At 45.0% G+C, this 15,673-nt stretch overlaps 1 protein-coding gene across 3 annotated transcripts; it reads right to left on the bottom strand.

Annotated features, from left to right (window-relative positions):
- Nucleotides 1–2,662: 2,662 nt before the first annotated feature.
- PRKAG1 (protein kinase AMP-activated non-catalytic subunit gamma 1) lies at nucleotides 2,663–15,540 on the bottom strand. 3 transcript variants are annotated; one of them, XM_032876889.1, is made up of 12 exons: nucleotides 15,480–15,540; nucleotides 11,168–11,216; nucleotides 5,751–5,860; nucleotides 5,469–5,550; nucleotides 5,312–5,370; nucleotides 5,123–5,168; nucleotides 4,967–5,021; nucleotides 4,570–4,696; nucleotides 4,092–4,257; nucleotides 3,900–3,937; nucleotides 3,489–3,635; nucleotides 2,663–3,352 (listed from the first exon to the last, which is right to left on the bottom strand). In XM_032876889.1, exons 1-12 carry the CDS (start codon nucleotides 15,486–15,488, stop codon nucleotides 3,248–3,250), a joined length of 993 nt encoding a protein of 330 aa, XP_032732780.1. In that variant the 5' UTR covers nucleotides 15,489–15,540; the 3' UTR covers nucleotides 2,663–3,247. The 3 variants fall into 3 exon arrangements, with proteins under 3 accessions (XP_032732780.1, XP_032732781.1, XP_032732782.1); XM_032876890.1 differs by lacking the exon at nucleotides 15,480–15,540 and adding an exon at nucleotides 15,143–15,233; XM_032876891.1 differs by lacking the exons at nucleotides 5,751–5,860; nucleotides 15,480–15,540 and adding an exon at nucleotides 15,143–15,233.
- Between the last annotated feature and the right edge of the window lie 133 nt (nucleotides 15,541–15,673).

Raw genomic sequence — 15,673 nt, 5'->3', positions numbered from 1 at the left:
GGAGGTGACAGGAATGGAACTCAAGGTCTCTGCCTGCCATTCTCTGCTGGTTTCCATGGGGTTGGGGTGCAGGGGGTCTATTTTTAGCGGCAGTGGCTGTTCGGGTGCAGAGAGATGAGTAACCAGCTTCCATGCGGTGGAGGGAGGAGGCGGTGGCTTTCACGCAGCTTTTATGTGACTCTGGGGGAGAGCTGCCTCCCCAAGCTCAGAAAGGATGACCCCCCACACCTTTAACTCCTTGCCCTCTGGGTGTTGCAGCCCAGGGCTGCTGGTAGGACACAGGAGTCTGTCTTGGCTATCAACTGTCCCACGTTCCTATTCTAGATATTTGTCCTTGGGCACATATGGAGCCCTCTCCCCACAGCAGGCTCTCTCCCCCAATCCAGAAGCCAGGATTTGGGGGTCATACTGTTCTGTGCCCACACAGCTCTGCTCAGCCTTATGGGGGACAGACTAAGGTGCTTATGCATTTGCACCCTTTCAGAAGGGATGGAGGAGGAATGGTGTGCTCCCTTGGCAAAACCAATACCCTAGCAACTGAAATGATAACGAGTGGCCCCCACTTCCCAGCACAGAGCTGCCCATCATCACCACTACCACAATGCCTAGCTCCCTTAGCCCCCACCTGAAGTGGTGCTCAAGATGCTCACCTTTTACACTCATTCTGCCCAGGGGCAGGGGGCGTTGCTTATATCCACATGCTCCCTCCCCCCAAGCCTACACCAGGTGTCCCCTGATTCACCATGGTAATGTTAGTGGCAGCACAGCCCACGCCAGCCCTTCCATGCAGAGACTTAGCAACCATCCTGGCAACCATGGCAGCAGCTCCAGTGGAGGGGAGGGGAGCAGGGAGGTGGGAGAAGAGTGTGTATGGCAATGGTTCCTGAGGAAGAAGGGATAATTTGCCTCTTCTGAGAGGAATAGTTAAGAATAGGCTATGAGGCTCTGTAATTTTGTCCCTTGTCTTTCCTTCTGCTCCATTCTCAGATTTTGAGACTGACCGGGTTTTAGGGGAGAATGGGAGAGGCAAAAGATCATGCAGCCCTTCGGGTACAGACCCTTCCTTCTAAGAGGATGGGGCCTGGACGATTGTTGTGGCAGAGACTGACTTCATGAGAACCAGAGCAACCAAACCCAGGCTCCCTGCTCCCTAATATGAACCCTGAGAGATAACCCAAACAGCCCCTATGCCCTCCATTTGACCACACTCCCTCCCCCACTTTTCACACCTACCAGCTGCACTCTGGTGGCTTTTTGCTTGAAGGTGCTTCCTTCTACCCAGGTCCCACCAGAGTCCTAGGGCTTTTTAAAGCCCTTGCCTCCTCCCTAGACAAACCCTCAGTGATGGAATGTGACATAAGAAGACATCTGTCCTCTCCACCGTGCAGTCACCCCCACATACATAAGCATACCCTAATTCTAATAACTTGGAAGCCTCCCTCCCCCAAGTCTGAGAATGTGCCGTGAGCTATGAAGAGGGGAATGCAGAAGCAGGGTCTTTCTCCAAAGCCAGGAAGGCAGCCCTGACAAGCTGCCTTGACACTTTTCCCCATGAGCCATGAGGAAGCCTACTTTGGAGGAACCGGTATGGTATGCCAGGATTTATCAGAGTTCTTAGGTAGGTAGGGGCTAGAAGTCCTCCAAGATTGCTTCTGGTCTTGGACAGGAAATGGTTTCAAACCTGCAAGTCAGTGGTGAGACGGTACCCCAAATCTGGCTCAGGCCCAGGAGACTAGCAGTCTTTATGGTATTTGGTGTTGACTGTTTGGTTCACATGGTTTCAGCACTAGTGGAGTCTGCTCTCCACCCCCCACTTCATTCTCACCTTGGAAGAATGGTAAGGCATTTTGTAGGTTCAAAGACAGTTCCAGCTCAGCAAAATTCAAACAAAGAGTCCAACCTTCCCTAAGAAAAGTTGATGACAGTAGCACATCTCTCTGCCTAAAGGAGACCCTCAGTCTCTCTACTCAGATCTAACACTGTTAGATTTCCCTGGGGTCTCAGCTATGGTTCAAGCAGAGGGGAAAGTAAGGTAATACGGAGAATTGCGGGGGAATAGGGTGGGAAACAGTTATAAATGGAAAAGGTGGAAAGGCAGTAAATCTAGTGTAGTGGTAAAGAGCAGGAGCTCTGGGGCCGAACTGTTTGGGTACAAATCCTAGCTCTACATTTTCCTAGCTGTGTGGCATTGGGCTGGTTACTTAGCCTTTCTGCCTCAGTTTTCTTTTTTTTTCAATCTGTAAAACTGGAATCATATCTACTATTGTTCTGAGGCTTAAATGAATTAATAGATGTAAAGCACTAAGAATCGTTCCTGACACAGTTTTACATATATATGTGTGTGTATATATGTATGTGCCATTATTCCTGTTGCTAGTAATGGGTTGAAGAAGCCATATGAAGTAGAACGGTCGGTGGGGCACCTGGGTGGCTCAGCTGGTTAAGTGTCTGCCTTCGGCTTAGGTCATGATTCTGGGTCCTGGGATCGAGCCCCACGCTGGACTCCCTGCTCGGCAGGGAACCTGCTTCTCTCTCTCCCTCTGTGCACCATTCTCCTTGCTTTGCTTTCCCTCTCTGTCAAATAAATTTTAAAACATCTTACAAAAAAATTAGAACAGTTGGAACAGTAGTGTCTATGAAGTGTAAGAATCAGACACTGCAATACCATGAAGAGGTTCCTGTCATTTTAATTAGGCTTGCCATGAAAAGCAATAGCCTCAGCTAATCGCTCTGCCCTCCTCCTCCACATAACCACCATCTCCCTTCATTTGCACATAGCACAGGAACCCAACGACCCTCCTCCCTACAATCCTCCCACCTCCCATTATGGGAAGAAATGTCACTAAATGGACTCAGCCTCCTCCATACAGCATGAAACAGGATGAATAAAAATATCTTTAGGAAGAGTTTTGTTGTGCTATTATCTTAGGGTGGAGTCAGGGACAGAGAGAGAGGTGAGGTCTGGGGATCTCTTAGAGATCAGAATTGGCCTGAGGGGCACATAGCCCATCATTCACCCAGAAAGGGGGCTCCATCTAAGAGGGCAAGGGCTAGGATGGGCTAGGCTGTGTTAGGATACGGATAGCTAAAAATCCATTCTCCTTCCTCCCCCCACCCCCCGCACCCTCCCCACCTCCTGAGCAGGGAACAGAGTCACAATTCTCAAGGTTTCATCCATGGTTGCTAGAACATGGGGCAGGCAGTGAGTGGGGCATATCCCCTGGTGCTGCCTGACCCCTTCCCCAGCTCAGGGCTTCTCTCCTCCTGTGAGCACCAGGGCCTGCAGGATGTCAGACAGAGATACAATCCCTTTGACCACGTCATTCTCATCAACCACGACAAGTCGGTGAACCTGTGTGGAGCAACAAGGGAGAAAAGGGGTTTAGTGACAGCCTCAGTTAGGATGAACCCTGCAACCCTTACCCACCTTGCCAAACCCCACACTCAAGCTGCACCCCCAGCTCCTTCTGAGTCACTGGCCTCCCTACCTCTGCTTCCACCAATCTGTTGATGATGGTCTCCAGAGTCTCATGCAGGTAGCACTTGAGGACTCCCTCAAAGTAATGGGAGCGATGCTGCAAGGCTTTGGTCACAGACACATCTAGGTTGTTGTAGGTCTTTTCTGCTGCCAGATTCTGGGGAGAGAGAGGAAGGTGCTTGCAGGGAAGCAAGGGAGTCAAGCCCCCAAATCCTGAGCCCACCCGACCGGACCAGAGGGATTCAGGGCAGTTGTTAGCCAGGCTCACAAGCCACACCCAACTTATTCCTTTTCAAACTGGATTTGAAAGCTTAGAAGCTTCTAAAACCCTTATGTCCCAGAAGAGACTCAATTCTTCTCCCTCTCCACATTCAACACCCCGCCCCTTTCCCTACCTCCCAGCCCCTCCGCAATCACTCACGATAACATCAAACTTGGAGTAGATGTCCACCACACGCCCTAGGGGGACAGAGGCAGCTCAGCAAAGAGGATCTGGCATCCCAGGCTCCCCCTGCCTATAGCATCACCCTTCAGGCTGAGCTGAAGGACAGGAGATTTTCCCAGAACCACCCTGACTTCCCTGGAGCCTTCCCTCTCTTGCACAATCTCTCACCTTTCTCATCTACTACTGGCAGTGCTGAGACTCGGTGTTGTACAAAGATCCCCAGAGCTACGTAGACAGGGGTGGTGGTGCGGACCATAGCAATGTTGGCATAGGTGCCAATCTGTAGCTCTTCCAGAGACTTAGACATGAACTCTGGCTTGGGGAACTCAGTGATCTGAGGAGAGAACCATCAGGGTCATCTTCAAGAACCCCCCCACCACCACACTTGGTTACCCCTCCAACCCAATATATAAGAAGTAAAAACCAGGGGCATCCAGTGGCTCAGTCGCTTAAGTGTATGACTCCTGATTTCAGCTCAGGTCATGATCCTAGCACCCCGTGTCAGGCTCTGCACTGGGTGTGGAGCCTGCTTAAGATTCTCTCTCTCTCTCTCTTCATCTGCCCCCCCCGACTCCTCCACCCCTGCTGTCTCTCTTTGGGGGAAAAAAAAAAAAAAGAAAGTAAAAACCAGGCTGAGGACACTTACAAACAATTTGAGGAACTTGAGGATGCGCTTGTGGGTGAGGATGTATAAGGTGTTGCCTGATTCCGGGTCAATAACTGGCAGCCTGTGGATCTTGTTTCGAATTAATGAAGAGACAGCATCAAACAAGCTGTGGGAAATTGGGCATAATGGTAAGTCCCACAGTGCTGAGCTTGAGGTGAGTAAATAGCTTCTAAGAGTATGTTTATAAACAGGGAAAACTGGTGATTGGGAGAGGAGAGCAGTGTTCAAACTAGACCTTAAGAGTGTGTGAATGTGTGTGTGTTTGGGAGGAGAGTCTTGTTTCTCTTCTGCCCCTGGATCTTTAGGTATCTAGGGCTTTAGCTTCACTGGTGGCAAGGCTCCTCCCCTTCTGGACAAATGGGTAGCTGGAACTCACCTGGCATTAGGAGAAATGCAGACGAGTGGTTTGAAGGAGTCCTGTAGGTACACCTCTAAAGGGAAAAGGGAGGTTCACAAAATACCAGTATGGAAAACAATTTGACAGAAAACTCTCCAGCCTTTCCCCTTTTACCACCCCCAGTTCCCTACATACCTCTCCAAGTTTCTATCTTGTGTTCTTCTAGCTCATAGATCTGTACCTGGAAGCAGAAGCACAGAACTTGAGACTTGATCTCTCTACTTCATGGACCCCTCATGGTTTGCTTGGAAGAAAGGAACTAGGAATGAGGGACTTTGGGTAGGCCAAAAAGGTTTGGTCACTGGGCTTCGGTACCAGTCTTACCAAGGCTGATTTATAGTAGCGATGCAGGATATTGATGAAATCGGTGATGGTCAGCATGCCTAGAAGCCAAGACAAGATTCCTCAGCACTGCTCAAAGCTTCTCCCCCTGTTCAGCACAAGGTGCCAATAATACTGTGTTCCAGAAAATTTTGCCTACCTACAAAACTTTGCTTCTTACTATCCCACAAAGGTGCAGCCCGTACACCATTAGTCACCAAAGCAAAGAAAGCTTTCTTCACCTGTAGCCAAAAGAGTCGTGATCACAAAGGAAAATTCACAGGGCGCAAGACTTTAAAAGAACGGGGGTTGGGTATGTTGGGAAAAACATGAAACTAAACCCATATAAGGACGAGGAAATTACCCTTAGGATGACATAGGATTAGAGTTTTTGAACCAGAGGCTCCTAGGAAGGGGGATGGGAGAAGAGGATTTCACCCACCTGCAGGGAAGTATCAAATACAACCAATTTGGAGCTTGTGGGAATCAGGTCATAGCAGCGATGAGACTTCATGAAGGAAGTATACACACTATTGTTGGATTCTGGGGTCTCTGCATAGGGTGGGATAGTTAGAAGCTTCCTTCCATGCAACAACTCACAATCAACAGAGGCAGAAAATAAAAGTGTAGCTGTTCAAATATTTATAGCCTGATTTTTTTTTTATAAGGCCCCTTTTCTGTTTTGTTCTTACTGTTCCCAGAAAAACTAGATATACCCCTTAGAAGCTATTTCATCCAACCCCCATATCCAGGTAGGACTCTATCTATTGGCTCCTCAGGCAAAAGACAGCTACTAAAACAGAAAATCTATTAATAGCTTTCATTAACCTCTTCTAGCCTAAAGGTTTTTTCTCATCTTTAACTCAAATTTCCCCTTTCATATATTTAAGTGCATTTTCACTTGTTGTCTTTTCTCAATTAGGACGTAATTAAGCTTCTTAAAATGCAGGTAAGCTTCTTAAAGTTCTTCTAAGATCTGCAGATGAGAAAGTCATGGTCCAAGTTGGGCTGTTTCAGATCAACACTCAGTTGAAGCCCAGTGCTTAATTAACCTGGCTGCAAGCGCCCTGAGAGTCCATCTTGGGATGACCCTGTCAATCAAAATCATCCCATTTACTCTAGACAAATGGGAGAGCCTGGCTGTATTCACCCGTCTATTCCTCTGATTTTAATTGCTTGCTCTAAACTGGAGAAGCAACCCAGAAAATAATAAACCTGAAGGTGCTATGTACTATGCTATGTGTACTTTAAAAATATATCATTTATTCCTTATAACAAATCTGTATAGCAAATACTGTCCTCATTTTTCAGATGAGAAAACAGGTGGGAAGCAGATAAACTGCTCAAGGTTGCACCATTAGTAAGTGGCAAGACAGACTTACACACAGACCTGATTCCAAAGTTCATGATCTTAAATGCTATGCCAGGTGTTTTTAATGTTTAATTTTTTACCGTTAACACAGGTATACTGTTTAAAAAGCCAAAGAATTCTAGAGATTTTGTTAAGAAAAACTGCAGTCCATGTTACCTACTGCCCTGTCCTACCCCTACCCAGATTAATTATTTTGGTACTTATATCTAGGTCTATAAATAACAACCTTTTCTTTTTTTTAATTCTTCCACTTTGGGGCATTATCTATTATCACTCAAGCAATAGGAGAATTTTTAGTTCTCCTTCCTACTAGGACCCCAACACAAACATGTACTTCCGATCTCCCCATTCTTCCAGAAATTATGTTGGCTACATTAGTATTAAAATAATTTTGACGGAATTCCTTTTTCGGAGTGAAGCCCAGTGGTAAACTCCTGACTTTTTTTTTTCTTTCTTTCACAACATTGTTTTCCCTAGAGTTAATAACTTTCTTGTCTTTTTGTTTTTATAACTAATTCAAGTATTCATAACTAATTCAAGTGTTCATAACTAATTCAACCCCAAACTCTTCACCAGTTGTTTAAATCTCCTTTCAAGAAATTCAGAAGCACTAGATAGTCTATCACTTTAAACCACCCAAAGAAGTCTCTCGTGAATCTTCTGACCTGCTCAAATCTGGGCTGGTTTGCTGGTGTGCACAGCTGTCTTCCAGAGATCTTCCTTCATCACCATCCAGGGGCCCCCTTTCATGTCTCTCTTGTACTGGCACTCCTGTGTCCTGTACTCTCTTATGTTTTCAACTTTCTTTTTCTTTTCTTTTCTTTTTTTTTTTTTAAGATTTTATTTATTTATTTGACAGAGATCACAAGTAGGCAGAGAGGCAGGCAGAGAGAGGAGGAGGAAGCAGGCTCCCTGCTGAGCAGAGAGCCCGATGCGGGGCTCGATCCCAGGACCCTGGGATCACGACCCAAGCCGAAAGCAGAGGCTTTAACCCACTGAACCACCCGGGCCCCCCTCTTTTTCTTTTTTTATTATTTCCTTGTTTTGGTGATATACACCTTCCTGTAGCTTCCTGAGAAAGGGTGCATGGGAGGTAAATTTTTGAGACCTCACAGCCTGCAGATATCTTTATTTTACCCTCATCTTTGATGTATAATTTGGCTGGATATAAATTCTAGGTTTGGATTTATTTTCCTGAAGAATGTTGAAGGCACTGCCCCCATTGCCTTCTAGTTTCTGGTGTGTTGAGAGTCGGAGGCAATTCCAATTCCTTTTATGTAACATGTTTTTGTTTGTTTGTTTGTTTGTTTCCTTTCTGGAAGCTCAGTATCTTCTTTGTTTCCACTGTTTTTGAAATCTCATGATGATTGTGCTTTGGGTGGGTCAATTTCATCCGCTGTGCTGAATACTCAATGAATCTTTACAGTATGAAAACTAATGTCCTTCAGTTCCAGGAAATGTTCTTGAATTATTTCCTTGATCATTTCCTTCCCTTTGTGATGTCCTTTTCCTCTTTCTGTAACTCCTATTATTTAGAAATCAGACTTCCTAGACTGACCCTTTAAGGTTGTTTTGTTTTGTTTGGTGAGTTGTTTTTGTTGTTATTGTTGTTGTTAAAAATATCTCTGCTAGTTTACACTTCTTTTTCTTTCCTTTACTTCTTTGATTTTGGGGGCTTTTTAGAAAGATTTTCTTTTTTAGTAATCTCTACACCCAACATGGGTTTGAAATCACAGCCCCTAAGATCAAGAGTCAACTGAGTCAATCAGGCACCGCACTTTGTTTTTTGAGGGGGCAGAAGGGACAGAGGGAGAGTGAGAGAGAGAATCTTAAGGTGTCTCCACACCCAGCACAGAGCCCAACATGGGGCTCGATCTCACAACCCTGAGATCATGACCTGAACTGAAATCAAAAGTCAGACGCTTAACCAACTGAGCCATCCAGGCACCACACTTCTTTGATTTTTAGTTCTACTTTTTGGGAGTCTTCCTCCACTTAATTTTCCAAACCTCCTACTTAGTTTAAAAGTTTTCCTATTTCCTATTAACATCTAAGAGCTCTTCTTTGTTTTCTGAAAATTCTTAAAAAAAAAAAAAAAAAAGAACAAGACATCCTCTATTTGTTGCATGGTGGAAATAGATTATCTGAGTATATAATTAACATTAATTTTTTAAAGTTTTCTTCTCTATGCATTGATTTCTTTCTGTTGCTTTTTCCCTCTGTTTGTTCTTCAAGGGGGCAGTTTGAATCACTTTTCTTTTTATTTTAGAGGCATTTTTTAGAGTCTGGTTATCCTTGGTTTAAAGGAGCATTCAAACCATATTCTAAGAATGCAGTCTCCCTCTCTCTCTCTCTCTTTAAGACTTTAATTATTTTGGAGACAGAGGACGAGAGAGAGCAGAGGGCACAAGCAAGGAGGGGGAGAGGGAGAAACAGGCTCCCCGCTGAACAGGGAGTCCAATGGCTGGATCCCAGGACCCTGAGATCACGACCTGAGCTGGAGACAGATGCTTAACCAACTGAGCCACCCAGGTGCCCCAAAGTGCAGGCTTTAAAGTTGACTGGCAGCTCAAATGTACACATAAGTCTTATTGACTATGAGCTGTATAGATGGGGGAGCATTCAGTACTTTTATTTTTAGGGCTTTCCCTTCAAGGGGATTCTGCAGAAGATTACTCAATTTTGTGCTTGGAGGGTGAAGACTTTTCTGTCAGCATTCGGGAAATTAGATTGGGGAAAGGACTGGAATCTCAGCATCCAGTGTAGTTCATTCATGCTCCTGTGTTTGGTATAGTACTGCAGCCCTCAGCTGGGCCTGACCTCCTCTTCAGACATCCAGTCTTTGCCAGAGTTGGGAGGAGGAGTTTCCTAGCTGCACTCAGTGGAGTAGGGAGTCTCTGAATCTGCTTCTTAGATCTTCAATTCTTCTCTTGGCTTTCCCTGATGCTAGTTTGTAATTCAGTTTTCTCAGGTCTGCTAAATGATTTATCACTCGTGCATCTGTTTTCCAGCTTCCAATTACTAATGTCTCCTCTCTTATTCTCTATTCTGGTGGGTTTGTTCCTTTTGAAAAAAATTCTTTTTGTGGTGGTTTTAGTAGGTTTTTGTGAAGGAACAAAAGTAGATGCATGTATTCAGTCCACCATCTTTGACTGAAGCCCACTATTGTTTTTCAAAGGAAATCTCTTATGGTCCCGTGCTGCTGGCCTCTGTGGGACTCCAGTGTCCCACATCCAGTGTCCCCCATCTGGGGGACATCCGGGAACTCCCCTGTCTTGCCCAAGGGGCTGGTTTAAGGAGTTGCCAAGAACATGCCTTTTAGATGCCAGTTTAAGACATGCTACACTGAGAGTTAAATACCATCAATTTAGGCCACAGACTTATAAACACATTTGATTTGGCTTTCTCAGTATTTTAAAAATAATTTAAATCAGTTTCTCAATTGTAAAAATCTGGAGATTGAAATAAAAATCCAAATTCTGAGCTTCTTTCAAAATCAGATCTTAGGCCTGAATTTCTGAATAGTGATAACTGCCAAGACCTGGAAAGTTGCTGCATCCTTTTAGATGTGACAAGATCTATAGGTTGTCGTAGTTGTATGCACCTACAGCACTGCTTGGTTCACAATTTGAGTTTTGAGCCTTGCCTTATTGCTACTGCAAATGTACTCAGAAACATAAAATAGGCACTAGTATCATGCGGCAGTACTCAGTTATGAAGATATCACTCAGATAATTCAAATATGACTATGTTAACCTTTTAGGATACCAACAAAATGAAAACAGAACATTTAAAAATTCTTGTGGAGAACTCATAGATCCTTAATAATACAACTTAAGATCTCAGCCCATATTTCAATTCTCTGAGAAAGTGTGTACTCCTAATGCCATCAACATGTCCTGGGAAGACCTAGAGGTGTTCCTGGATAAAATCCTTTAAGGGAGGCACCTGTAAGTTCTGCTTCTTTCTAGATAGTCTACAGCTGGACCCTTCCATTCTAACCAGTTATTTGGGCAGGTGCTAGAACTGCCTTCTCCTCTGCCCTGGATTTTAGGGTTTAGTGCCTCTATTTCTAGATTAGTTTTAAGGGCTTTCAAGGCCTTTCTATAATTTCTCATGTACACTCAGTGGCTTTAGTGAGCTCACTGGATGATAAAATCCTAGTGGCATTGTTTCTGGGCTAATCAGAAAATACCATGCACCGCTGATACATGGTTAGCCAGCCCAGAATTGCCTATGGAAGTTTTCCCTCAAAAATTTCAGTGGTTCGATAATTGAAAATATTAATCATTCCCAACCTGCCCAAGATTTATTCCTGGGTGATCCTGCCAAATTACTAATCCTGACTGGTATGGTTTGGCACATTATCTGGCCCAGTTTTGATTTTTCCCAGGGGGCATCCTGAGAGAAATTCAAAAGCATCGCTGAGGACAAGTTAGGATTGGGCTATTGCTTTCGTAGCAGTTTCCTTTCTTCAGTAAACTTACCTTGAGGATGCTCATTTTCCATAGCTGGGGAGCTATCTGAAGAAGTGACCTGGAGAGACAAGAGGAACAAAGATTCAGCCTATCCTGGGCTCCATCCATTTTAGCCGAGCATGATGAGAAGGGCTAATGAACTAACGATGTCATTTAAAGCACTATGAGGCCCACTTAAAATATTACCTCATTTAATCATAACAACCCTGAGGTAAAAACTAATTAGAAAACTGAGGTTCAGGAAATATTAAACAGCCTGCCCAACATCACATGGCTGGTAAGGGGTACAATACGAGTTCGAACACATATCTGTATGGTTCCAAAGCCTATGCCCTTAACCACACTGCCTAATGAAACATTCGACTTAAAAGCTGAGACTAGAAAATCTGAGAATCCACAAGGTTCTCACAGATCTACTTAAAAAAACATGAAAGCCAGAGAGACAATACTGCTTTCCTCCAAATACTAAACCTACTCTTAGACACTAGAATCATAGACATACCCCTTTACCATTAAGAGAGGACCACATCAGGGGCACCTAGGTGGCCTAGTGAGTTAACCGTCCAACTCTTGATTTCAGCTCAGGTCATGATCTCAGGGTCATCAAATCAAGCCCCACATCCAGCTCTATGCTGGGCATAGAACCTGCTTAAGATTCTCTCTCCCCCACCACCCACCCTTCTAAAAAAAGAGAGAGAGAGAGACAGGACCACATCTGGAGGATCCCAGCAGCTGACTGTTACAGAGAGTTAAAGCTTGACTGACTGAGGGGTGGAAGAGGACAATAAATGTTTTGAAACTGGGAACCTGATTCCTCTTACCACCCTTAATGAGTCAAAGGCTCCTACAACCCAGAGGATGCTGGTTTTCCAAGTTGATTTGACCATGACAGTCTGACATCAGAGCACTTTGAATACAGAGAAACCTTCAGAACCATCTCTGGGCTCCCTCAAGTGGGAACATTTGGAAATTTTCTTGTTATCTAGGAACCCAAGAGGGGTCACGATAATTTTAATCCACTGGAATCAACAGTTTTGGCTCCATTTGTTCTGGGTAACATACCAAAACTAACTTAAAGTCGTACTTCACCTACATAGCTATGTAGTAACGTAAAATTGAAGGCCTTGGCTTGAACTTGGTAGGTTGGTGGTAAACAGGGTCAAGTTGGCAGGACAGCTCTAAATTTCCCTCCCCTCATGGGCCAGGGTGGGGGCAGGAGGGAAGGGGAATAATCTCCCTCTTCTGTCTGGACTGCATAAGACTATCAGCTTGGCCCGGCATTTTGGCAAGGCTATCGGAACAACAGCCTCATCACTTTTAAGTGGGAGAGAGGGCTGTTCAGTGGAAACGATACACACATGGGATAACGCAGTCTCACAAAGATCTATACAAAGACACAGAAACAGCTACTTGTGTAGCTGTTTATTATACCCATCATATAATACATACTACATTGTGCTATAGTTTTTTTGTTCATTATCTATCCAAACAGGTTTTAAATTCCTGGAAGCTAGAACTATTTTATATTTCTTTGTATCACCCACACCACTTAGCATGGGGTTCTGCACATAAATCTCAACTGTTTTGCTCTTTAACTCTCAAATTGATAATGATAATGATGCATACGCCTGTGAAGAGAGAGGCCTAGGATTAAGTTATAGAGGAAAAAAGTGATGTACAGCTAGAGATACAGAAACCTACATAAGAGAGTAAGGCATTATTGAATATGACTTTACCTTTCTGCCTGTTTCTCCACACTGGAGAATAATTAACTTCTCTCTGCTTTTAATAACATAGGAAACCTGGGAAAGTACCACTATAACACGAGTACAAAATATTATGGAGACACAGGCTAGATCTGACACATGGACTCACAGTTTCTTCTGAACTTCTGATCCACATTAAAAAAAAAAAAATTATTTATTTATTTTAGAGAGAGAACACGCACATGCTGGGGGGAGAGGGAGAGAAAAACTCAAGCAGACTTGGCAGTGAGCACAGAGCCTGATATGGGGCTCAATCTTATGACCCCAAGATCATGACCTGAGTTGAAATCAAGAGTCAGATGCTTAACCGACTGTGCCACCCAGTTACCCCCAATCCACATTTCTGATTGTTTGCTGGAATGCCACAGATATCACAAAAACTCCTCAAACACTTCAATACAAAACAGCATCTGTCCTTTCATCCTATTATTCTTACTGGGGTTCCCATCTCTGTTTTTTCGCATTGCTCTCCTCTGAGTGCCTAGAACTGTAGTATTGATTCCTCCAAGAATGAGCTATGCCAATACGTCTGCTTGGACTTGCAGGGCAGGGCATGACCTAAACTTGTCCTTAATGTCTATCAACTAAACTGATATGTTAGAAATGTCTCAAATCCATTTCTCTCCTTTCCACTTTCAGTTTCAACTTAGGCTTTTACCTCTCACTTCTGCAACATTCTCTAAACTGGTCTCCCTGTCCGAAATCTATCTCCTTTTTATCCTTCATGCTGCCTCCAAGTTCTCTCATTAAGCATCTCAGGTTTGTTAAGGGACTTTTATCTCCAGCACCTAGGAGGTCACTACTTTCTGAAGTGGCTCCATCCATCTGCAGAAGCTGCTAAGAACATTCCTAAAGCACACTCCCTGCCTTGGTCACAGAGCATCCATGGCTCCCCTTATTACAAAACAAAGTTCAAACTTAGTGTGGCATGCTATACCTTCAACTTGACCTCAGCCTACTTTTCCAATCTTTTCTCCCACTGCAAGCAAAATCCAAAGCTTGAGCAACATGAAGCCACTGGCTCACCCCCAATTCATCTTTACATACCCCAATTTCTATGCCTGTGCTCACACTGTTCTCTCAACCTGCAATGCCCTCTCCTACGTCCATAATAATTTCTCCCTCCTCTATGTTTCCACAGTCCTTTGTTGGCATCTTGATGATAGCATTCATTACAGTCTACCTTCGATAACAGCTGTCATTGGTTTGCCCTCACCCCCACTCCAGGCAGGCTGAGCATTTTCAAAGCAAGGGTTTTCTTTTCTTCTTTTTAAGACAATTTCTATCCCAAGAACCTAATCAATACAAAAAGTGTGAGGACTAAATTAGAAAAGCTATGTAAAAATGTTCTGTAAACCATACTACGTTGACAAGTAAGTAAAATAAAAATTGATGTTATTTTGCATTTAATGGACTCAGACCTTTTATTAGTCTTTATTGTTATTATTTTTATTATTTTTAGTGTAAACTCTATGCATAACATGGAGCTAGCACTCATGACCCTGAGATCAAGAGTCACATGCTCTCCTGACTTGAGCCAGCCAGGTGTCCCAGACATTTTATTTTTGTTCAAAATTTTCTTAGTCTGTAAGAGTTGACTCCCTTGCCTGGGTGCCCAACTGCAAATCACTTCACCACTTCGGTCCGTTTTCTCCTTTAAGACTTGAGGGACAGGACTTCTCTGCAGACAGAGAAAGGGTGTGGTAAAGGAATTACTAAGGGCATAGGACTGACCCAAAGAAAGATGAACCTGCCAGTGACAGATGATAAAAACCAAGACATGGGAAGAGTTACTCTGCCTAAGGGAGGATATATGGCTCCAGAGTATTAGAAAAGGCTCCTGATCGTCACACTGGATGCAAACATGTAAAAGGCTACCTGCAGCATCTCTGGGAGGATGACAAGGACCTGCCACAACTGGTAGTGCCTGCTGGCCAAGAACGATCTGTGCCAACACGCCTGCTTAGAATCGCAGAACAGGGCATAACCTAAACTTGTCCAGGGACACTGCGGCCTCTAACACTGAAAGATTCCCTCCTTCAGGGAAAACCCACTTTTCAGTCTTATTAAGGCAATGTGACTTCGCTAGACACCTCGAAGCGGTATTAAAGTCTTTCTCGTCTCCCTTCTGCCAGGGACTGCAGGGCTCACACTCAAGACAACCGGGGGCCAGGTGCTACCCTGCAAGCGGGAGTCCCTCAGAAGCCCCCTGCCTTATCCAGGAAAGCCGGATCACAGCACAGCCCTGCACTCTCTGGCAAACCTCTGAAGGTTTGAGGTGCTAAGAGGAAAGGAGGTCCGAGATCGCCGATGTAGGCTCGGGTTCCTAACAGAGACCAAAGAGTCACTGCCAGCTCGGGCTTAGAGTAACACCGACGTGAGGCAGGCAACGCGCGGCCCAGTCCTAGATGCGCCCAGCGAAGGAGCAGAGGGGCAGGGTCACGGCATAGGACACCGGCTTCTCGTGCAGCGTCGGTCCCTGCTCAGGCCTCCCTGTCCCCTAACGGGGGTCTCGGGCTCCACAGCGCCCCTCGCCGCCCTCCCGTGCTCCTCACCGTCTCCATTTCAAGAGGCGCTGACTGGGTTCGCTCGCTTTAGGAAGCTGATAGCGGGGCAGGAGCCCCGCCCCACGTCCGGTACCGCGACACCACTTCCGCCTACGTCAGATACACACAAGCCAAGGGCGGAAGGCGGGGACATCACTCTTCCGGCGTGGCCTGGCCTGCGTAACCGCCCTCCCGTGGGTGCT

This window comes from Lontra canadensis, unplaced genomic scaffold (genome assembly GCF_010015895.1).
Source record: "Lontra canadensis isolate GAN:19392208 unplaced genomic scaffold, GSC_riverotter_1.0 scaffold59, whole genome shotgun sequence".
Classification (NCBI taxonomy): Eukaryota; Metazoa; Chordata; class Mammalia; order Carnivora; family Mustelidae; genus Lontra; species Lontra canadensis.
Note: the sequence above shows the minus strand (reverse complement) of the source record. Positions and strands in the feature narration are given on the sequence as shown.